This window comes from Hydra viridissima, unplaced genomic scaffold (assembly GCF_058129835.1).
Source record: "Hydra viridissima isolate aposymbiotic clone 2 unplaced genomic scaffold, HvirCarnegie_v1 scaffold_14, whole genome shotgun sequence".
In the NCBI taxonomy this organism is placed as follows: Eukaryota; Metazoa; Cnidaria; class Hydrozoa; order Anthoathecata; family Hydridae; genus Hydra; species Hydra viridissima.
In genome coordinates, this window is record NW_028324313.1 from 8,988,666 (window position 1) to 9,012,059 (window position 23,394).

Here is a 23,394-nt window from a genome sequence, read left to right on the forward strand (position 1 = left end):
ACTTCAATTTTTAACATTAAAAACAAAGCTGAGCAAAACAGGTGGATAAAATGGGCTAGAGTATTATACATTTTTACTAAAAAATATTTCGAAATGCCTGTTTTCTATTTCATCTAATTGCTAATTTTGAAAATATTCCGCGTCGCTGTTCGCTTTTTAAGTTTCCTTTATTTAGAAACAGATTCTTTTCCGCAGTTCACTTAAGAATTTAACTTATTTGTTACGCTTGAGCTGAGCATTTTAGGTTTCCGTGAGCTCGGCTTTCGAACCTATTCGAACATATTTGAAAAACCGTGTAACCTTACCCTTTAGTAAACTCTAAACGATTTGGCTCTACCAAGAGTTTAGTATAAATATTTCAAATATATAAAATGAAAATATAGGAACATAAATATTTCAAATATATAAAATGAAAATATAGGAACTTTTAAGAAATGTTTTAAGAGATAATTTTTTTTTTCTTCAAAAAATCAAATCTAAAAATAAAATAAAAAATGTGCTCTTAATCTTACCGCTATTTTCTTTCCTCCGGGATGCGTTCAATACAATTTATAAATCATTTAGCAAAAGAAACGTGACAAACAACATTGTGTTAACCACTGTAATTATAACATCTGCTTTTTCCTTTTCTATCGTTCTTATCTATTTTTTCAGGAGACCTTTTTTGTAAAGGAAAAATTAAAAACAATACAAGTTCATAAACACGTGAACCTTTTAAATTTAAACTCAATTTCCTGTAAAGTAACAGTTGATTGAACCGGGGTAAAAGAGTAACAAATAAGAGCCTTAAACTTGGTGTTGTGAGATTGCCAACCCCTGCTTCATAAGAAATTGCACTTTATTTGTTCAAGCACAAAATGTTACTGAAAAAAAATAAACAAATCATTTTTATACCAAATCCATATTGTAACAGGTTTTTTTTTACACCAAATGTTTTCACTCTTTAACAATATAACAATTACTAGTATCTGAAAAAGATGGTGACAACTATGGCGATAGTCTATCCGTAACTTTTAAAACACTTTATTTAAAAGACAAAAAATGGAAATAAGTTCTGCGAATGTGTGAACTTCGAGGCAAAAATTATGCAAAATTTAAGAAACGATACTCATGGCTAGCCTCAAGACCTCAAACGAGTGGAAAATGAAAAAGTTAACAGCTTAGCTAAAAAAAGCATAAAAAAAAATCTGTAACAATCAAAATAAAAAAATATTGACATAAGAAAGCGAAAAGCACTGAAATGATTTCGATAGAACTGCTTTTAAAAATATGATGCGATGATTACTAGTGGATTTTACACTCATTTGAAGTTAGAAAACATTTTTTAGAGTATACGTTATTATAACCACAAAATTCATGGAGTAAAAATTTTGTGTTCCAAAAAAAAACCTGTGAAAAGAAAAAAACTGCTAACATGTAATGGAAAAATATTTATGACCTTGATCTTGCTTTCTCGCTTCAGTACGAACCAATCGAAATAGGTCCTGGAACCTATTTTGCTATAAAACGGAAAACTGTTCACCGGAGAATAAGTTTTCCGTTTTACAGCAAAACAGAACAAATATCCTAAGGTTTTTTTTCTTTTCTTTTTTTTCTTTACTGAAAAGTAAGATTCTTGAAACTGTGTACCTGTATTGGATTGTAAATGTGAAAAATGCAGCTAAAAAGATCATTAGCATAATTTTAAGTTATTCCACTATCAAGCAACATGCTCTAATATTATAAATGTATAGAATAATGGATTCCTATCGCTGAGTTATAAAAACTGAGGATGCTAGCAACATACTTGTGTATAAAGAACTGTAAAGAACCAGATTATCATTTAATTATCTTGGCTTTTGCCGAGACTGGAGCCAAACTTTCCATATCAATAAAAAATGTATATAACTTAAAAGAGTGTGAACACAAAGATTTGCTAACGAAAAGTAAATTTCTTCTATACCTACTAAAGATTTATTGGATTTGACTGAAAAGACCTCAGTAAATTTTCATTCCATTCCCTGTAATAAATACTCGTAAACTCAACTCTGATTGATTCAGTTTCTTTCAAGGGATTGAATACAGCATTAAAAATTATTGATGAGTCGGCAAATAAAGGAGTACCTACTTGTACCCTAATATTTTTAAAAATTGAAAAACGCGGTTAGAAAGCTAAAAAATACAGTGATTCACATCCCTATAAACCAACTGAAGGGAAGTTAAATTTATGACAAGCATAACAGAAAATCCTCTGAGGTGACGATCCAGAACAAAAAATTGTAAATGAGCACAGAGAAGATTTGTTGGCTACAATTGTTTTGAATGACAAGAAAACCGTAAAAATGATAAAACTGAAATATCTCTAACAAAGGGAAATACACCAAGTGCGAGATAAATGCGTTTAATGCTTCATTCTGTTAATGTTCCTTGCAGACTGCATAACACAACTCATCTGACATATCTGGACCATAAACAAATTATCAAGTTCTCCTTTTTTAAAAAAAATCAATTTAAAACAATTGTGTTCCACGTAATCAATTGATCGCTAGTATTCGAGATACACGATACAGCTTATTTTAAAGGTATTAAAATGCATTTACAACAAACTTTCTTCTGTTTCAAAATATTTATGGTGCTACAAATATTTAACGCTTTTCTAAAAATATATAATGAATATTTCTTATTGTCTAATAATAACTTTTATAAAATTAAATGCTCCCATTAAATCAACAAATGCAAATTTTTCGCGTCATTTTATGCAAGAAAATCGATTGTCTTAAAAATGCAATTACGAAAACTTTTACACTAAGCTACAAAAATCTATTTTTATATGTCGTTTTTAGTTTATAAAACAAAAGCCAAAATTACAGCTTTAAATAAATGCTATCTTACATGAAGAAACCAGCCAATAGCTATAAATATAAATGCTATCTACATGAAGAAACCAACCAACAGCTATTAATATTAATATAAATGCACGTTGACATTCAAATACTATTGCACTATTACAAGTAATAAAAACGCGTCACGCTGGATTTACCCAAAATATTTTAATGCAAATTTATCTATTAGAAACAAGACGAGCGCAAGAAAACAATCATAAAAAAATGGTGAGCATTTTTGGAAAAATATCACTCTTAAGTAGAACGTTTTTTAATTGTCTGTACATTAAACGGGAGTAATAATTAAAAAGCTGTCGGGTGTTGCTTAGCAACTGTGTAAACTGGTCGGAGTAAAAACTCGTGTGCGGTTAAGTTTGTCAGCGTAAGTGGAAATAAATGATTTGAAAAACAAATTTAATAAACATACGTAAAGCAAATATTTATTTACGTGCGGACAAACCTAAAATTAATAGGCGTAAATTGCTAGTTATATTTTAGTGCAATGTCGATGGTTCGTTGAATTGTTGGATGTCATTCAATGTTATTTAAGTATAATACGTAACCCGCTAACTATGTGTATATGGAATTCCTAGAAATCAATTCCGTCAACAATTATTAAACTTTAAGCATGGTTTTGGTACCGGTTGGTTTAACAGTAGGAATTTGCAAATATGGCGGTTATTTATTAACGACAAGTTAAGAGTCACCATCAGTAAAATGTAATGTCAACTCTGTTTCTAAATCCCCGGTTTGCACTAACCGTGTTTTGAACACAGATGATATATCCCCAGCATATTTAGGGCGAAAATTAAACAGGCTATTTTCAAATGAAATTAAATAATAACAATATAATAAATTTTAAAGGGATAAAAGTCAAGGGCAGATAAATTACAAAGATAAGAATGCAACTTAAGCTGAGCGTCAAGTTAAAAGCCGCTAAACCTGTCAGATTTTTTCCTCGATCATTTTTCTTAGTTTAAATAAAAAATTCTTAGTTTAGGCAACTTAAAACATGACTTAAAGTTGCTTCTTACAAACAGTGGAAACGTCACTAACCATTTTCTTGCACTTGTCACACAACTTATCAGCAAAACTTTATAGACACAAAAATTTGTTTTACTCGTAGTTAAGCGTGGTGTATAAATCTTTAGGCGCATCAGCGAACAACTAAACTTAGTTCCCATTCTCAAGAAAACAATAACTGCACAAATCGGGTTATCCTTTAAGTACTCTTCCATAAAATAGCAGTTCGGTCGGCAGACGAAGATAGAAATGCGTCATCCTTGGGATGCCAACGACATTGAATAACTTTGTCTGAGTGTTTACCGACAACATAATGCCGCGGCACAGTCATTTCGTTATATGATGAAGTCAAATGCGTAAGAGAAATATTGGCATCATATGACGAGGTTAGTAAATGTTTGCTGTTTAATGAAAAACGAACACTTCTACAGTCGGTTTGATGAAGACGAAAATTCTGAAGTGTACGACCAGCGGATATATCATATAATAGAATACTGCCATCTTCTTGACCTAAATATAATATTTTTGCTGTCTTTAATAACTATTGTTATAAACATAAACAAAGCATTGGGAAATCATCGGATTTTCCTTCGTTATTTAATGTAATAATGTAAAAATTACCTGAAGCCATATAATTGTCAGATCCGTTCAAAGCAACTGACGCTGGAACACTGTCCCCAACCATGACCACGTCAATACATCGCTGTGAACGTAAATCCCAAAGTCGAAGCGTGTTATCTGAACCTCCCGAAGCAATAACGTCACCGTCACCAGCATAAACCGTCATAACGTTGCCAGAATGGCCGCTCAATATTCCTGTGACTTGCTGCGTTAACACGTCAGTAATATTGATGTTACCGTCTCCTAGTGTCAAAAGCGTTTTCGTTACATCTCAACAAACCTTTGCCGTCATATATTTGCACACAAAGTTTAACTACTGTTACCTGCTCCTCCTGATATTAGTAGCCCCGCTCTATTGGGAACAAACGCCAACTCTCGAACTGTTCCATTGTGTATGTTCAGCTCAATGTCATCACCTGATTGCATACAATTGTAGCTATCAAACTGAAATAGCTTTATACTTTTATCATTAGAACCAGTAGCGAGAATTTTGCCGTCAGGACTCCATGCCATACAGTATATAGAGCCACGATGGTATTTTTGTCTTTTTAGTAAAACTTGTGTTGGGGGACATGCACTGAAAGAAAAGAAAAATAACTCTGTAAGAATGAAAAATTCCTTCTGAATTTTGTGGAGTTAATAAAACGCGAAATAGCGATAGTGCACATATTGACAGTAAATAGTTTTCAATTGTCAAAATCCATTCGAATGAACAGGGTACCTTTTTGAACCAGTTTCGTTCAAGTTAACCATTTTACAAATGCGCAGTATTTTAGAATTAGCTCCGACAGCGTAAAATGTGCCGTCTGGATGAAAACTAACTGAGCGAACGGCTTGGCTGTCTTCAAGAATCGAAGCTGCCCAATACTTTTTTACGTCATCTTCCAGATAGCGACCGTTATAATCCCGCTGGTTATCCACTTGATACCGATTACTCTCGTGATGATGTCTACTGGTATCATCTTGCTGCCTCTGCCGAGAATCCTTTTGGTCATTGCTGTAAATGTCGGCAGGCGTGTGTTGTTTCTTTATGTCTAAAAAGATACGAAATCCAAAACAAAAGCCACCAAAGTATTTCTTACTCCTCTTTGAAAGGAAACTCTGTCTAATTATTTATTGAAGAAACGAAAACAACGATAAGAAAAGAATTTTTAGTTAAAAAAAGAAACGAACGATTGCCAATCAAATTTTGTAGTTCACAACACCTCCTTTAAGTTTAGGCATAGCAATACTGATCAAAGCAACACGCACCTTCTTTATTAGGTTTTATAAGTTCGATTAAATGCACCGCGCTACCATCTTTTGTTTTGATTTTCGGTCCAGCTCCTTTCAACTTCAAAGAAGTCGCTTGGGGAATTCGCTCTTTCATCGGTGCTTCGTCGGCTAAATTGAAAGTTTATAATTCTTTTTTAAACCTTAAAATATTGAATTATTTTACATTTCAAATGATAAACAAACTAATCAAAACGCGAAATGAAAATTTTTTAAAACTAAAGTGATAAAAACACTTTTAATAACAATTAGGCCCATTGCTTAAATTATTAAATTAATCATATAAATACTTTTACAAATTTTTAAATGATAAAAGATATCAACACAGAAAAAACTTACGTATACTTTGAGTGTCTGACTGCGATATTGAACTCAAGTGATTAGCAGAAATAGGGCGCCTTACTCCGTTTATTACCGGACCTAAAACAACTCCGTCGATTCCTGGATTATTTTCTTTACCCTGATGAAAAAAAAAAAAAAAAAAAAAATGTTGTAACAAAAGAAATATTTTCAAGGTAATTAAATTAAAAAGCGTCGCAAAACAGGATTGGAAGAAAAATATCAACTAATTACCATCACGAACGCATATCAATTTAACAAGCTAACTACCTAACTAACTAAATTAAAAACAATTAAACAAAAAATAAGGATTGGAAAGTGCACGCACGAGGTTAGAAACATTCTCAACCGTACGTTTGTGCTGCCTTCTGAAAAGAAACAGCCAAAACAACTTTGTTCCACAATATTACAGCCGCCAAAGTTATTCAAACAAAGAGATACGAAACGCTTATCACTTATAACGATAAAAACTCAATGTTAAAAACGCACTAACTATTCAACCTTAACATGACATCGCGTTCGCTCAACAAGCGCGAATATTGAAAGTTCACTGAACATAGTTATCTAGGGATAATTCAATTACCTTAGTTTTTAGATTTGCTGCTGCTCCGTATCGAATCATAATGCGTGCGAAAAGTGAAAGTACAAAAATGACCAAGCGTAAGATAGGGATGCCTAAAAGTGCATCTAGTGAACGTGGAGTATGAAGCTGAATCAAACGGATTGGAGCATAGCTAACTTAAGATTTACTTTAAAACGTTCGTGTAAATGTTCAAGAAAGCGTGCATTCTGTTTAGAAACAGTAAGCGACGCAATCGATAGAGCGTAAAATCAATCAAAACTTTTTAAACATATTTAAAAGCAATCAACCGTACCAACTTAAATTTATCTCTTACTTTGAGAGGATAAAAAAAATTTTTTATGTCATTTGAAATATTAGGTTGTTTACGAAACCAACTTCTGCATAAAAAACGTGTTTTGAAAATTCAGATAAAATATATAAACCTAATAAATACCTCATCCTCTTTCTCAAAAACGAGTCTTCCTTCAAAACTATCATTTTCTGTTTTTTCTTTTACTGGGGAAATTAATAACGGTGGGGGCGTTTCAGCATCTGATTTGCGTTTAGATTTCGGAGTACTAAATGAAAAATGAAATGTTCAAGTTTATGCAGTAAGATTGAAAAACTTATTTCTCATACTATAAAAAATAAAAAATTTATAACAAGCAAATAAAATTCTTTTAATATTATGAATTAGTACATTACAGACATTTTGGATTGTTTTCTACCTATTAACATTATTTTTTAAGCTGAACTGATTTTGTAATAAATCATTGAATCAGATCTTTAATACTGATAAATTACTAATCACAAATAGGATCTACCTAATGTTGTTACTGTAGTACTGTATTGTAAAATAAAGATTGCTACTGTTCCCCAAATATTTATTTTTTCAATTTTTGATATATTAAGAAAATTCAGTTCTTAACACACAGAAACCAGTCAAACTTTATCCATTATGAATGGGCTACACATTTATTATTTTTGATTTACACAAATAGTGCAAGATGTTGATATTACATAGGTTGCGTGCAATTCTAAACTGTTTTTGGCATATTTGTAATTAAAAAAAACTTTATTGCTTCCTTGAATTTATTTAAAAATAAATATGGTAAAACAAAATATGCATAAAAATTCTAATGGAAAAAAATAAAGTATAATAGCAAGGTTAGTAATAAATACAAATTTTAGACTTAATAATTTCTCTATGGTCTTTACAATTGAATAAACACTTACAAAGATGAACGAGATAACAATAAACTCTTGTATAATAAGCGAGACATTCACAGTAAAAAATAATATGCACATAAAAGTTGGTCTCAATTTTTGAATAATTTATAACTCAAGGCTAAGCGTGTCCAATCAAACAAATTTTGACCTACAACTTTTAGTTTTCAAAAATCAGTATCAGCCTTCCTTTGTTTCTAGATCTAAAAGGTGCTATATATCTAAAAGATACCACATGTTAAATTTTTTCTAGAAACTTTAATATGTAGTATTTTTAATGTTTTTAACTTTAAATGTTTTAACAGCTTTGGTGAATATACAGTAGATTTAAAAAAATAGGCACATTAAGATCTGTTTATTAATTCTTTTTTCAAGACAAAAAAATAACCATATTTAATGAAAACATAATTTTTTTTGGATGAGAGGAAAAACATTTTTCTACAACTAATATTTTTAACAAGTTCACTCGTTTATTACTTTTTAATTATATTTAGTTGATAATTGCATATAAAAAATCATAATGAAAAAAATATTGCAAAGAAGCAGCACAAAATTTTTGATTTCTACTTTCTTCTCAAACCAAATACTATTTGTAAATTTTTTATTAGCTAATACAAGCTTTATTGTTTCCTATGTAAGGGTGAATAAAATATTTGTTTATCACAATAGGTGGTATACAACATTCAGGATTTGAAAGATCAAAGAACTAAAGAGCATGAGAACAGAACAAGATTAAGCTATTGTGAACCAAAGCCTTCAATGAAAACTGTGAAAAAATTATTGCTTCAAATACAGTTAGAAATATTTTTTTTAATAGGAAAAACATTGGTGTTTATGTAGACATGAGAAAAACATGATGCTGAATCTCTCATTACCCAAATCTTGTGAGTAAAAGATTTGGGTAATGAGAGAATTGGTTGGTTTATAGAAAAGAGGAAACAAGTGATTTTCAGTGATGAAAGTAACTTTGAAGTAATAAACAAGAAAAGCAAAGCTCTTGTTAAAAGATTTAAATCTGAAAAGTATAGCAGTCACTTTCTAATACTGTGATTGTAAAGTGGTGGAGTGTTGTTATTTGAAGCTGCTTTAGTTTTAATACACTAGGGTTGTATAATATCTATACAGGCCAAACCAATGCACCTACATAAAAATGCTAGAGAACCGCATGGTTCCATCAGCAGACATTTTGATTGATAAAAATGAATGGTGACAATCTCAACATGATATGGCTGCTGCCCACATAGCATGCACAGCAAAGCTTAGATTGGAAGAAAATGAACAAAACTTAAAGCCCTAGCCAGCTTGATCACATGATTTAAATCCAGCTAAATTTATTGAACAATAAAATAGTTTAAAAAATAATTTTATGTTTAAATATGATGGAAGAGTTATTTAAGAAGTTTTTTTGAAAGTGAATTTCTTAAATTTTTTACCTATCTTTACTTTTTTTTCCTAAAAAACTGTATATTAACAGAGTTATGCTTAAAATTACTATGCAACATGGCAACTTTACACAGCGGGATGACTTTATTTTCACAAATAACTTATTTTTATTATTTAACCTTCTAAACATCTATGAAAACTGTTACTAAACATTATTCAATGATATTAACATCAAATCTTGAGTGATTATTAGATTTTTGCCAGTTTTAATGTGAGCCACTTATTACCTTTGGCTTCTGTTGCCAAAAAAGTTTAGCTGAAAATCCTTTAAATCAATCACAGACTAACTATTTATGTACCTTAAACACTCATAATGTATAAACAATTATTTATATGCATATTAACTAATTAAAACACATCAAATTTCAATAAATTATAAAAACTTACTAAAGTTGGGCTGAATTTACACATAAAGTAATCTAGTTTAGTTTTACAAAACAAGTGGCAGCACTTGATCGCATTTTTACTCAAACTTTCAATTTTGAATGTGGGAAAATTTAAAGCAAGGTTATTAAACTAAAAGTAAATATAAAATTACGCTGAATGAAAGATATTTCAATTTCAATTCATTATTTGATCCATGTAATGACTACATTTTGCATTTGCAATTTGAAAAATATCAATAATTTAGCCAGAATATTATGAAATTACAAGAAGTAATTGAGATCTTGTAACTACAAAAATTATGATGAGAACCCGCTAGAGGATGTTTTAAAATAGGTAAACCCCAAGAAACTAAGTACTCGAAAGGCTGGTGTCAAGTATGGCATTCCATTTAAGACAATAGCAAACCATGTCAACAACCAAAACACAAAAAAACCTGGCAGTCAAACAACTCTGAGAGAAGAGGCCGAAAGGGAAGTTCGTGAAGTAATAAAAGTGGTGCAGATTGGGGCTATCCCATGGAGCTGTTGGAGATTCATCTGATTTGTCATTCGTCTGATTTGTCATCAGCTTATGGAAAAGTTTTGGTTGAATCAGTTGATAGCTACTTCGATTACATGGAGGGCTCAATGGAAGGTTTTCCGGCTCCTAACAAAGTGAAACCAGTGTTCCAAATGATCCAGGTAAGTTTCAATGTCATAATCATCTCTTTTAAAGTCTCTGAAACTAATCAATCTATTCTTCTAATTGAAGGAAACAACAAAGTTGTGGCACACAAAATATGATGCTAAATATGCTAACCATTTAATGGATACATCCAAATCAAGCACATCTGTGATGATTAGTGGCACAGTTAGTGGAGTTCTTTTACCCACATATGTAATTTACAAACTGGGAGGATTGTTTAGTAGTTGAATGGAGCGTGGGCTTCAAGAAGCACTGTACAACAGCAGCAAATCCAACTGGTTTGACATGACTTAGTTTAACAACTGATTTTTTAAAGTTGCTTTGAGATAATTTAAAACATTACTACCACACGAGCCGAAAGTATTAGTAGAAGATAATTTAGTATTGCATTTATCCCCGGCTGTCATCAAAGCCTGCATCAACAACAATATTTTATTTGTATTTCTTCCTCCCAATTTTACTCACCTTTGTCAGCCACTAGACGCCACTTGGTTCAACTCATTTAATGAAGAATGGAGATTGAATTTGAAAAAGTAGAAAAACAATGAAGATTGATTTTGAAAAAGTAGAAAAAAACACACCATGGAGTTTTTCCAGAGTCTTTATTCCCCAAGCTCCTTAAGAATGCAATAGATAATTTAGGCCAGAAGAAGATTAGTCAGAATCTGATTGCGAGTTTCAGAGCCACTGGGATTCACCCTCTGAACAGAAATGAAGTTATTAAAAAGCTACCAGCCATGATGGCAGAGAAACAAGAAAACTTTATAATTTGAAATTCTTTTATATCAAAAGGTTCTAATTGTTTTCAGAATTTTCTGCTTAGAAATTGAAAAGTGTATTTTCACTAGTGCAGACAGGTTGAAAATATGTAAATTTGTGCACTGAAATTATGGAATGAACAATAGAGAAAAGATTCAGATAAAAAAATTATGATACAAAATTTGTTAAGTTTTTAATTCTTAAGTTTAACTCTTAACTGTCCATGGGATCCATATGGATACGATCACTTTATATCAAATAAAAACAAATATCTACTTTGCCATTGACTGTTTTGATGTTGTTATGCAAAGTACCATAAATTATATTCAGTATTACTTTTCCAACAGCTGCTGCATTATTGTTTACAATAACATCATCATCAGATATTCTTGTAAGTCTAAGTGATGGTATCCATATGGATCCCGTGGACAATCAAAGGTTGGCAATTTAGGGATCATGGTATAAAATTTTTATTATATACTAAGGAGATAAACCTTGTGTTTAAATGTCCAGAACCATCTGGAAGATTAACAGAATAACCTCCTTTCCCTATCAAGTGATGTGCCATATTTGCTTTGTTAAGAAGTGGTGTAACAGGTTCACCTTGATTTTGATCTTTTGCTTTGGATTGAGGAACACTTATCTCATTCAAATTAAGGGGTTTAGGATACTTAACAGATTTTGGATTTGGAGTTGAAGCAGCATATGATGTATTGTATAAACTCTCTGAAGAAAATGGTTGTTCAAGAAGAGAAGGGTCTAACTTCATATTTGGCTTTGTGTAAGTACTGTTACTTAAGAAGATTTCTTCTTGCTGAGGATCACCTTGATTCGTCATTAAACCTATAAAAATCACACTTAATACAATGCACTTATACAAACATACACACATATATAGATATATATGCATGTACATACATACATACATACATACATACATACATACATACATACATACATACATACATACATACATACATACATACATACATACATACATACATACTTACATACATACATACATACATACATACATACATACATACATACATACATACATACATACATACATACATACATACATACATACATACATACATACATACATAAATAGATAAAATACATACATTTATACATACATAATTTTAGATGGATAAGTGCCAATACATAAAGTAATAGTTTAGAGTCAGTATAACAAGTATTGTAGTCATTCTGCCATGTGTGGGTAATGATGTGATAGTAATGTCATTGTGTTTAAATTGTGCATCAGTGCACATTTAAATTGTGCATCAGTGTACATAGCAATAATATATAAAAATACATAAATCTATAAACAAAAATATACAATAAAATTTGAATATATTTAAATATTCTGTTAACTAGTTGTTAAAAGAAATATATTTCTTTTAATAACTAATTAATAAAATTAAATAATTATACACAATCATAACAAATAATTGACAATGTAACATTAAATATTTCATGGGTTTTGTTTGAAGACCTATAGTAGTTAAATTTGTTACATTTTAAAGCCTTAAGCGTCTTTAATAATGATACTCACTTCTAGTTTATTCAAATTTAGAAAATATATTATAGATAATTATAAAATATATAATAGATTTGATTTTAAAAAAATTGCTGTAAATCAAGTACTGTATAAAAATTTTAAATTCAAAAATATTTTTAAAAATTTAACCCGTAAGATTGAGTATGAGTATGATTAGACTCTGTAGTTGTAAGATTGTGCTGATCATAATGCATACTACATGAAACTTATATTAGGAAATCAATAACATCAGTGGCTTTAAATTTTTTTTATTTGAGATTTTTAAGAGAAATTGATTCACAGTATGCAAAAGCTATCTTCAAAATAGCAAAAAAAAATTTAATTCTTCAAAACATAAATGTTATAGAGAGTAAACAAATTTTGATGCAGTACTGCAAAATTGTGTAGGTTTTATCATGATTTCTGAAATAGTGAGTTGATTTTATAATGATACTTAATAGCATATTTTATGCAATATAAGACTAAAGTGGACTTTTATGTTGAAAAAAGCATATATTGTAAGTATTGGCAGAGACATCTACCAATTTTAAGAACCATTTCCAAATTTTACTTAATTAAAATTTTTAATGCAAAACAAAAATATGCACATAAGCATACACACACAGATAAACCTTAAAACCACACATATTATATGTACCTGTTTCTTCATTAGTTAATACTTTCTGCATTTGAATCCTTCTTTCTTCATATGTTTGTAATTTTCTTAAAACTTCTGCTCTCCTTTGTTGCTCATCCTCTAACTGTTTAGGAGTTTTACTTTCAAAGAAATCTAACCTTACAACGCTGTCACTATCCGAAGAAACAACAAAAGGTTTTAAAATCTGTTCAGGTTTTGTCATAGGCACAGAATATTTAACATCTTGTGAACTTTTAACTTGATCAGGGGTTATATTTTTGGATAAAACTTCATTGTTGCTTAATTCTTCGCTATGAGTTTTTTTTTGTTGTAAAGAATAAACTTTAGAATCATATGTGTCACTCTTTTGTAATAATATTGTTTTTTCACTTTGGTTCTCAAATTGATCAGAACTTAAATATACAAGATTCTTAGAGTTCACAGAACTATTTAGAGATTCATTTACTCTATTATTATTATTTAGTGCATTTATGTCACGACTAAAATCTGCAGCCTTTTTATTCAAATGCAAAATTTCGCTTTTATGATTATTTGAATCAAAACTTTGTGAAAGTTTTTCATTGACTGAGTTTGTGTGAGCATATTTTGGTAAATCAACACTATGTGTAATCAAACTTTTCTTTGACAATTTAGCAAGGCAAATATCTATTTCACTCTGCTCAAAAGGTGTCTGAAATATTTCATATGGCAAACAACGAATCCAAGACAACAGTGTGGAGGGATACTCATCGCATACACTTTTTAGGACATTGGTCTTTATAGTAGGTCCATATTGCAGATCTGAAAGATTACCAGTTGCTACAGATTGACAAAAATCAATGCATGACTCATAAAACAAACCTTTTACAACAAGTTGTAGTAATCTATCCTTTGAAGCAACTTTTTTTACATTCACTTTTTTTTTAACTAATGGCATAAAAACACTTAAACACTCCAATAAGTCATCAAAACATTTTATCCGAGAAATATCAAGACTCCAGTACTTGAATTCTTCTTCAGTACTAAGATCAGGTACAGTAAGTAACCAACATAGATTACTATATTCTTCTTTGCTTGTACAATAAGGCTTAAGCTCCCCTAGTGTTTTCATAACTTCCTCAACCATTGCATTGTTTTGTTTGCTAACAACATGAGATTTCATATAAATAAGTTCAACAAACTTTTGGCGCAAAAGAATATAGTTAAAGCGACCTTGGTTAAAAGCCTTGTTTGTCGAAAAAGAATTTCCAAATTCAATCACCTCATCATAGTCTCCATCCAATACAAGTTCACGCAAAAACAAAACTTCATCAGAAAAATCACTGTTTATTACACAACTCTCTTTTTCAAGTGTTCTCATTGAAACATGGTAGTGTCTTGAAGACAAGAATTCCAGTATGATCTTTAAAATGTCTTCTTCTGAAATTGTCAGTTGAGCTATACTTTCCATATTTGCTTTAAACTTTTCAAAAGTGAGTCTGATAACATGCTCTGAAGTTCAAATAGAAAATAACTTGTTTTTAGTAAAGCCTTGAACTTTTTTTGACTTAAGCTAAAAGTTTTTAAAACTATTATATATAGAATACCTTTAAAGCAATAACTACGGCTAGAATTATTTTGGTCATATGCTGTTAGTTTTACTTAATAAACAACGCATTTGAAGTTTTTTGATACTAGCTAAAAATAATTTACACATAACACCAGTAACAAAATTTAAAAGTTAACTTGTTTATAAAAAGATGTGTAAGAAAATTTTAAAGCGATTTTAAAGCGGGTACTTTGTTTACGTCTGGTTTCCATTTTAAATTCCTGACCAACTTGACATATTTTAAAATACGGCCCGATTCGATATTCCACAACAAGTTATTTTAAGGTAAAACGTACATGTGCTGAAAATAATGCTCCCAAAAACCTATACTTTACATAAAAATCAATTATACTGCTTATTCAGTCAGCCTTTTTCTAATCGTTATTTCTCTGAAACGCACTTACAGGTTGTTTATCTATTTGATTCGATATAATTCCAATTGCGCGCGTTGTAACACGAATTAGTGAGTTATTATTTTGTTGTTTAAAATTTTTGGCGTAAACCGATAACATTTTCAATTGAAATTTTTGGTGTAAAAAGAGTTACCGAAGAGATTTTGGAGTATAAAAAACAAGCGATCCTTTTCAACTACCACCATGAAGTTTTAGTTTTTTTAACACAATTTTAATTATTTTCAGTGATGACAAGCGACTTTGAGCGAAAGATGTCACTCAAAGTGAAAAATCTGAATATTTAAAGCTTTGAAAGCCAACTTTAAGTAAAGTTGAGTAAGGAATTTTTTTTTTTTTTTTTGACAGAAAATCGATGTAATGTGATTGGAACGAATGCAGTGTTTAAGTGTCTTCGCATCTTTGAACTTAATTTTTGTTTGAATATCAGCATATTGATCAACGAGATGATTACAATTTCTCGCCGCGTTTTTGATGAACACATAAAGTAAAAGGTGTGGTTTAATATATTTTTATGGGTTAAAAATTCTCAAACGTAATAAGATAAATAGAGGAATTTCAAGAAATATTTTTACAGTCAATTGCGTAAGTGAACGGCCATTTTGGTTCAATAGAAGACTAAAACAAAAGCCAGGAAAGCTGCATCTTAAATAACATCATAAGCTTTACTTTTATTGCATTAAGTTTGTATTTAAATATTTACCTGATTTTTCTAAATCCTGAAGTGATCGTCGGTCTTTTTATCTGCTTCTGCAACCTCCAGAGACCTCTCATCAATATTTTCTTTTCCATCTCGATTATCTTTCTCTAGATGTTTGCGTCAAAACACCACAATCAATCAAACACTCAGAAAAAAAAACTCGACACAGCAAATATTTTACTTTGGTCGCAACCGTAAATGAAGCTCAACAAATCAACTTAGGAAATAAATGTATTTAAAAACACAAAGTAGAACAATTCTCTCAAAGTCATAAGCCTAAACTTTAAGTAAGTTTCAACAAAAAGATGTGAAAAACACAGGGATTCTCACCAGAAGCAGTTCTCCAAGTTCCTGACAGAAAATTTAACACATAAAATAGTTTGAGAAGACTTTTTCCGAACACACAATCGGAATGCGGAGGATAGTGTCTCTACCAGCTATGTACTCAAGAAATATTCTGTTCAATGAACAGTATAAGAAATGTTAAATAAATATTGTTTGTCTATAATGATAAATTTACTCATTTTAATAAATGTGGGGCTCTTATTTTATTAGGAAAAGTATGTTCCACATTCTTGTATTTTTAATGGGTTCGTGTGTCTTTAGGAACAGGTTTATAGCTTTTAGTTTTAATAACGTCATAAAAGCTAAAAATTATCATTGAAAAAAAGCTCGGGTTAAATACAAATTTAAGCGGAAGTCCGATGTCGATAATGAACTTTAACTAAAACCTATTTTGAAATTTTAATACCACAACGTAATAATGACATTACAGTAAATGTGTAAAAACTTGAATAGTCCTTGAATCCATTAAATCGTTAAAATAAAGAACCGGACTCTTTTAGTATGCATTTCTTCAAACACTCGATATTCATTTTTTCGCAAAACGTGATACAATTTTCGTTTGATTCTCTGGCAGTTTTAGCGTTGTCATTGTAATCTTTATATCCACGTGACTTTGTAAATGAAAGCAATGAGCTGCGCAGAAAACTCCCCTATAAAAAGAATAGAAGCTGATAATGAAGCAGAAAGAAATCAAACAAAGATTTCATTTTGTAGCTAACCTGTAAGTTGCAGCTGTTTTTGGATTTTAGGTATTTTAAATATTAGGTATATTAAATATAAAGTTATATTTCAATGAAATAAATTCTTATGGCAATATTTTCATTACTATTATCTAAAAAAGATTTGTTGTTGTTGTTTGCTTGCTTTTTCGTGAAAAATTAAAATTAATTCGTGAAGAATCAAAACTTTGAAAATAAAAGTAAACATTATCCGTCCATAACATCAACTCATCGTTACATAAACCAATCAGTTTACAGTGCTACCATTGGCTGGGAAGGGGGGGGGGGTGATCATAACAGTCCTCTAAATAAATAACAATGATTTTTTGGTCATTTTATGCTTTCAAGAAAGCAAAACAGTGATACGTTAAAGTTCAAGATTTTTTATTGTTTATTATGGTTATTATTGTAGTTATTATTTAATTGTTAAGATAATTATCGAAATTATTTCAGTCCAATAAAAAACTGCCTTTGTCGCCCTCCATAGATTTTGTACCGCAGCGCCCATTAATACTAAATTTGTTGATAAAACTCATCATCACACTTTTTAAAGATTATATACCTCGATTTCTTCATCACGTTTTCCATTTCGTCCACAACAAAAACTTTGAACAATCGGCACCAATAGAATACCGGCAACAAGAGTAAGCAAGAAGCATTTCATTTTAACGAAAATATAACATACCAATATGCAAATAAACAATACATTAATTTTTCTTAAAGTTGGTTTTATAGTTTTGAAAATCAAATAGTGAAGTTTAAGGTAAATAAAATAAATGATAAAACGTTAATAACAAAATAAACAAAACGGTTTCAACAATTCATAAAAATTCCATTTGGAAATAAAAGTGAGATTTCATTTGCAAAATTTTTTAATTTGTTTGTTGAACTAATTTCTGCTCAAGCTGAAAATGTTAAAGCATATTGAAAGATTCAAAAATTTTTCTGCAAATACTTCTTTGTAAATAGTATTTTTATTTCTTGTAAAATTATGTTTACATCTGTAGGTGGAATATTGAGAATGAGAGGAGAAAAAATGTAACTCCCTCACCTATCCTGCTCCCTTACTATCGTGCTCCCTTATCGCAACATTTTGCATGTTAATACTTCTAGCTTATCGCGAATTTCACTAAGGGCCTGCGTATCGTTTCATTTCCATATCGTTATCATACCAATATGATATCGGAAAAAAAAAGTGTCATCGGAATGATTACGACTTAATATCATTCTAAAAACTTCAACCGGTATTGTAGTTAGTTTAAATCTCGGTATATACCGGAACTCTCGTCATTCCGATAATCTTTTCTTTCCGATGTCATATCGGAATGATAACGATATGGAAATGAAACGATACGCAGACCCTTAAATTTCACTCCTGGATTGGGGAAAGGCACTCCTCCCACTGGATTTCCAAAGAATTTTTTTTTACCTCAGTCTTACTTCTACTAATAAAAAAACTTCCCCACAAAATAATTTTTACATGAATATTTTTTACGTTAAGTAATTTTTATTTTTCTATTTTTCTTAAGGGTTATTATAAGTTCATCTGCAGGTATTTTAAAGGTAAGGGGGAGTTAAAAATTACTTGCTCTAATATGTGGACGCCTATCCTTTCACGTCACAAAAAAATGCATTATATATTTAACAAGTATGCTCGGCTAATACTAATTAATTATCAAAGGATGTTTTTGTTTTGGCCCCTCCTGTCAATTTTCCTGCAGGCGCCTATAATGTCTTGTGTGCTTAAGACATTTCCTCGTACGTAATAAGTCAAATATTACTAGGACTTTCATCAAAAACCTTTTTATTCCAAAGTTTTGTATGTTACATTTAGTTTGCATCTTCATATTTTTTGTAATGATTCACCTTAAAAGAGTCCAATTAAATTTTTAAACAGAAGATCTGACTTTGTTTCTTTCGCATCTCTTGTAACACTCATCCTCATCTACATCCCAAAACACGGAACTCTCTGATCTGATGAACTCTGAGATCTCTGGATCTTTTACTGATTCTTCGGTCGTCATTAGATCCCAAGCTTTTCTTACAAAGCGCCTCTAAATACGAAAGCGTTGTGTCGTGCAGATTATCGATCTATGAAATGAAAAAATCAAGATCGTTATATAAAACAAGCAACAACCCTCTTTTTAAATATTAAATATAAAAACCACAATTTACTAATTTAAGCTTTAAAGTTTTATCACTATATCTTTTTCTTCAAATTTTTGTCTAGAAGAATGCATAAATCATTAAAAGTCCAACTTTTTTTTTTTTTTTTTTTTTGTAGTTTTTATAAAACGATTGTGAAACGTGAGTATTTGTAAATAACTTAATTGTCAAAATGCCCATAAACGCATTTTATATTATGAGCGACTTCATGTTAAATTAAAATGAGATGAGAAAACAAATAGAAGAATAACGAATCGTGAATCTGCATATCATGGCGAATAGAAAAGACTACAACTTAGATAAATTGCATAAAGTGTATTTAGTTCCCATGCACCGATATTTAATCTTTATACTTTCGTTTCTTTATCATGTTCTCCAATTCTTCATCACCGGTTTTTTTTTTAACAACTAGCATGAAGAGAATTTTGACAAAACATGTACCCCCCACCCCTCTTCCTCAGCCCCCCTGCCTTCCAGCAAGTAAAGTCGACATTTCGTTAACAAAGTCCTTTTAATTTTAAGAGGAGGACCAGAAAAAACGCCATTTTGTTGTTAAATTTTTTCAAATGGCTTGTGGAGGCCTTTTTTACATGTAGTTTTTACTTTCACTAGTAAAGAAAGTAATGTAATTCAAAGCAAAAGAAAAATAAAATAAAAAAACAAAACAAAAAACTTATTTTCTAATTATTTTAATTGTGTACAAAAAAAAAACAACCAAAAAATCATTTAATATTTAGATATTATTATATTTTATAAATATATGTTTTTAGTATACTCGGATATATACTAAAAATATAAATTATTCAATTAATTTCTTAAAGTGACTTACATCAGTTTTTTGATCTCTTCCGTGAGCTCGTCCTCCAGAAAAACATTCGATTGTTGGAACCAGGATGATACAAGCAACTAGAAGATGCAACAAGAAACTCATTTTCTTTTTATATATATATATTTTTATTGACCACTACTCTCGTTTAATATATTTTGATCAAAGCAAGATGACGATAGATTATAAACTTTTTCAAAACAAACAGACCAATTAAAATAAAAATTTAACTAATCACTAAATAAACAAAACGGTGTGTTAAATTTCTTTGGAAAACTTACCGAGAAATGATTGGTTTATTTCACCTGCCGAACTGAAGCAACTTTCGGTTTCGTTTAATTAGTTCTAGTGTTATTCTTCAATTTTTGCGTTTTCGCTAAACCTGTGCTTCTATTTCACGACTATTGATCCGCCGTTTTCGCAACTGATATTGCCATTCACCGATGTGAAATTGTGTGTTTGTTCAAAGATTTGCACTTTATTTGATTACAGAATGTAAAGCGTTTAATTGCTTTGAACACGTTTTGGCTTTTGAACCTGTCGTACCTTTGAACACGTTTAAAAATCAGGTGTTTCTTATCTTGGCTAGTGAATTACAATCTCTTACATCTCGCATAAAAATTTATTTTTGATTAATTAACAAGAAATATCTGTTTTAAACTTTTTAATAAAAGTTGATAAGAGGTTAATGATACATGTACGTTGTTCTTTTGACCATAATTTTATGAATGGGAAAACAAAAAATTATATAGTCTAAGAATGTTCAAATTATTTGTTGCTACGTTTTTTTCTTGATAGATTATTATACATTTAAAAAAATTTCATTTTCCCTCATTAATAAGATCTCGTTTTTACCCTGTTTTTTCAACCAGGTTTTAAGTAGTCATGTGAGATATCACTAAGGGTTCATGGAAATTATCTCAAAAAATCTAAAACATTGAAACTTAATACCTCGTGTCAAGGTGTCATGGTAACCTCCACCCATCTGTGGTGTTACTTTTGTTCCTCCTACAACCGCACCTCACTTTTCTTTTAAGCTTGAGTTCTTAAAGATGTTAGTAACTTAACGTTACTAATCGCTTTTTTTTTACTTATAAAATGTTTAATTTACACACACACCCCAACCCTACCGGTATTTACTACCTCAGAACAACTTAAATTGGCTCATAATCCTCTCCTCTCAGGGGGAGGGTTATGAGTAAATTTTAAATTGTTTTATACATTAATAAAATTCTTGCCAAGAGGGGGAGAGTTAACTAACAACAGAGCTTAAACAGGCAGGTAATGAAGTTCACCAAATTAAAAGTACATAATGAAATAAGTTTATTATTCTATAATATAAGATGTTAATTTATTATCAAATGAGATGACGCTTTCTAGATGATACAACAGCAGTACTTGATGGTGGAAGACATCTTTTCATTAAATATCATAAGAGTTTCAATTATACATCGTAAGTGTCTTTTCCAGTAAAATTATTGATATTGTCCCCTAATCTATTTAGGTATTTATTTTTTTATTCTAGACCATTATCTTTAACAGCTTCGGCTATATAAAACTGTGAGTCTTTACTCCCATTCCACAAGACATGAAATTTCTAAAAGCAATATTTGTGTTTTCAAAGCCTTTTTTCTTTTAATTTAAAAAGTTCGTAATTTAAAATCGATTCTTTCTAATAACAGGATTTCTTTGGAGCTTCAAAGCTTGTTTCACACATTAGATTAAAAATAATACTTTTTAAAATGCACTTCGTTTGACACGTTCTTTACAATTGGATTTTACATTTAAAAACACTTCTGTTTCAGGTATATTGCTTAAAATGCGTGATTTTCACAAATAACTTTTAGTAACAGCCATTCATATAAAGTCTATTGGTGAAACAATAAATGATGTTAATGGTTAAGCCTCAGAATTTAATAACTTAACATTAAAATTATTGTTCAAAGCGTGTGACTTTGTCCCTGCCAATTTTCTGTCATAACATCTGCAGCCAGGAAGTCAATTTTAGTAAAAATGTTTTCATAAAAGGGAACAAAACCTGATCATCTAAAGTTGTTGATGATTTTGCTTGGGACAAAAGCACGAGAATAATTGACCAATTATTAGACAATTAGTTTATGCAGCACTTTGTTATTACATCTTTTGTGAAAATCTAACTTGTTAGTTTGTTAATTTGGACCGAACTGTTTTATCTAAAAATCCGAGCTCACTTTTTCAAGAAACAGGAATTTCTGTTTTATAAGTTGCTGTTCCTTATAATCAATTTTTGATAAATGAAATTAATAAATTATACGCACAGAATCTCAAGATTTAGAAATAATCCAATCTACTCATCAGACATAGTATTGCTCTCCAAACTCTTTAGGAAACATCTCAAATAAATTTTTCTCGGTTCTTGGATTTCAGTAATGGTCTTTTTTGCTATTTCTTAGATATATCAAATGCGCTAAAAATATAAGTTTTAATGAAACTGTGGTAGATATTTAGAAAATTACATTGAAAATTAATAATTGACTATTATAAATAATCCTAAAATAATTACAAATAATCAGATATAAATCACATATATTACATATAAATAAAATACATAATATAATAAATTTGCATATAATAAATTTACATATAATAAATCACATATATTACCATATAAATTATTTGTAATGTTTTGGGATCATTTATTATAATTTTTAGATCATTTACAATATTTTGAGATTTTGTATAACATTACGTACTGCATGCCATCTTGAACTTTCTTAATAATGGCATAAAAAATCGTAAAATCAATCAACGGCATGTCAGACTAATCAGTCAATCGGCAAATAGCCCTAATCTAAATCAATGTGACAGATGGATGTTTAAAGATTTGAAGAAGTCTTTCCGACAACACAATTTTACGTGTGCAGAAGAAATTAAGGAGGCCACGCTGCAGTGGTTCAGGCCACTATCAGCTGATCGGTTTGAAATAGAACTAAAACGTTTGTATGACTATTGTAAAGATGTCATAAGGTATTATGGAGACAACGTTACATGGAAATAACACGTAGTTCTTAAGCATTCTGTTTCATTCTGATTCAAATCTAAAAGTGGGGGCCCTAAGTGGTAAAAGTAACTGGGCCTTAAAATCAAATTAAATAAAAAGTAAAAAGATAATCCTGAATTAAAGAGAATATATGGGTGTTAAAGATTTGTTATCATATATTTAAAAACTTCAAAAAACTGTAAAAAAAAAAAAAAAATTATTCTCCTTGTTTTTACAACACAAGTTAAACGAGGTTTATG

General features: G+C 30.2%; 1 protein-coding gene and 3 long non-coding RNA genes across 6 annotated transcripts; 1 reads left to right on the plus strand and 3 right to left on the minus strand.

Moving 5' to 3' along the window:
* Positions 1 to 2,574: 2,574 nt before the first annotated feature.
* On the minus strand, positions 2,575 to 15,176 carry LOC145181981 (WD repeat-containing protein 47-like). The gene is made up of 10 exons (XM_090071208.1): positions 14,948 to 15,176; positions 13,383 to 14,852; positions 11,673 to 12,021; positions 7,133 to 7,256; positions 6,117 to 6,237; positions 5,757 to 5,888; positions 5,227 to 5,539; positions 4,829 to 5,082; positions 4,506 to 4,748; positions 2,575 to 4,394 (listed from the first exon to the last, which is right to left on the minus strand). The coding sequence occupies exons 2-10, from the start codon at positions 14,809 to 14,811 to the stop codon at positions 4,084 to 4,086; spliced, it is 3,276 nt and encodes a 1,091-aa protein (XP_089927334.1). The 5' UTR covers positions 14,812 to 14,852; positions 14,948 to 15,176; the 3' UTR covers positions 2,575 to 4,083.
* Positions 7,167 to 9,417, plus strand: LOC149879178 (uncharacterized). Its single transcript, XR_016446787.1, has 2 exons — positions 7,167 to 7,289; positions 8,575 to 9,417. It is a non-coding gene; the product is annotated as an uncharacterized LOC149879178 (long non-coding RNA).
* Positions 15,177 to 16,789: 1,613 nt separating the features above from the next.
* LOC149879179 (uncharacterized) lies at positions 16,790 to 17,875 on the minus strand. The gene is made up of 2 exons (XR_016446786.1): positions 17,686 to 17,875; positions 16,790 to 17,054 (listed from the first exon to the last, which is right to left on the minus strand). It is a non-coding gene; the product is annotated as an uncharacterized LOC149879179 (long non-coding RNA).
* A 908-nt stretch (positions 17,876 to 18,783) lies between these two features.
* Positions 18,784 to 20,791, minus strand: LOC149879180 (uncharacterized). 3 transcript variants are annotated; one of them, XR_016447096.1, is made up of 3 exons: positions 20,397 to 20,791; positions 20,119 to 20,195; positions 18,873 to 19,214 (listed from the first exon to the last, which is right to left on the minus strand). It is a non-coding gene; the product is annotated as an uncharacterized LOC149879180 (long non-coding RNA). The 3 variants fall into 3 exon arrangements; XR_016447094.1 differs by lacking the exon at positions 20,397 to 20,791 and having other exon boundaries at positions 18,784 to 19,177; positions 20,119 to 20,313; XR_016447095.1 differs by lacking the exon at positions 20,397 to 20,791 and having other exon boundaries at positions 18,892 to 19,214; positions 20,119 to 20,289.
* Between the last annotated feature and the right edge of the window lie 2,603 nt (positions 20,792 to 23,394).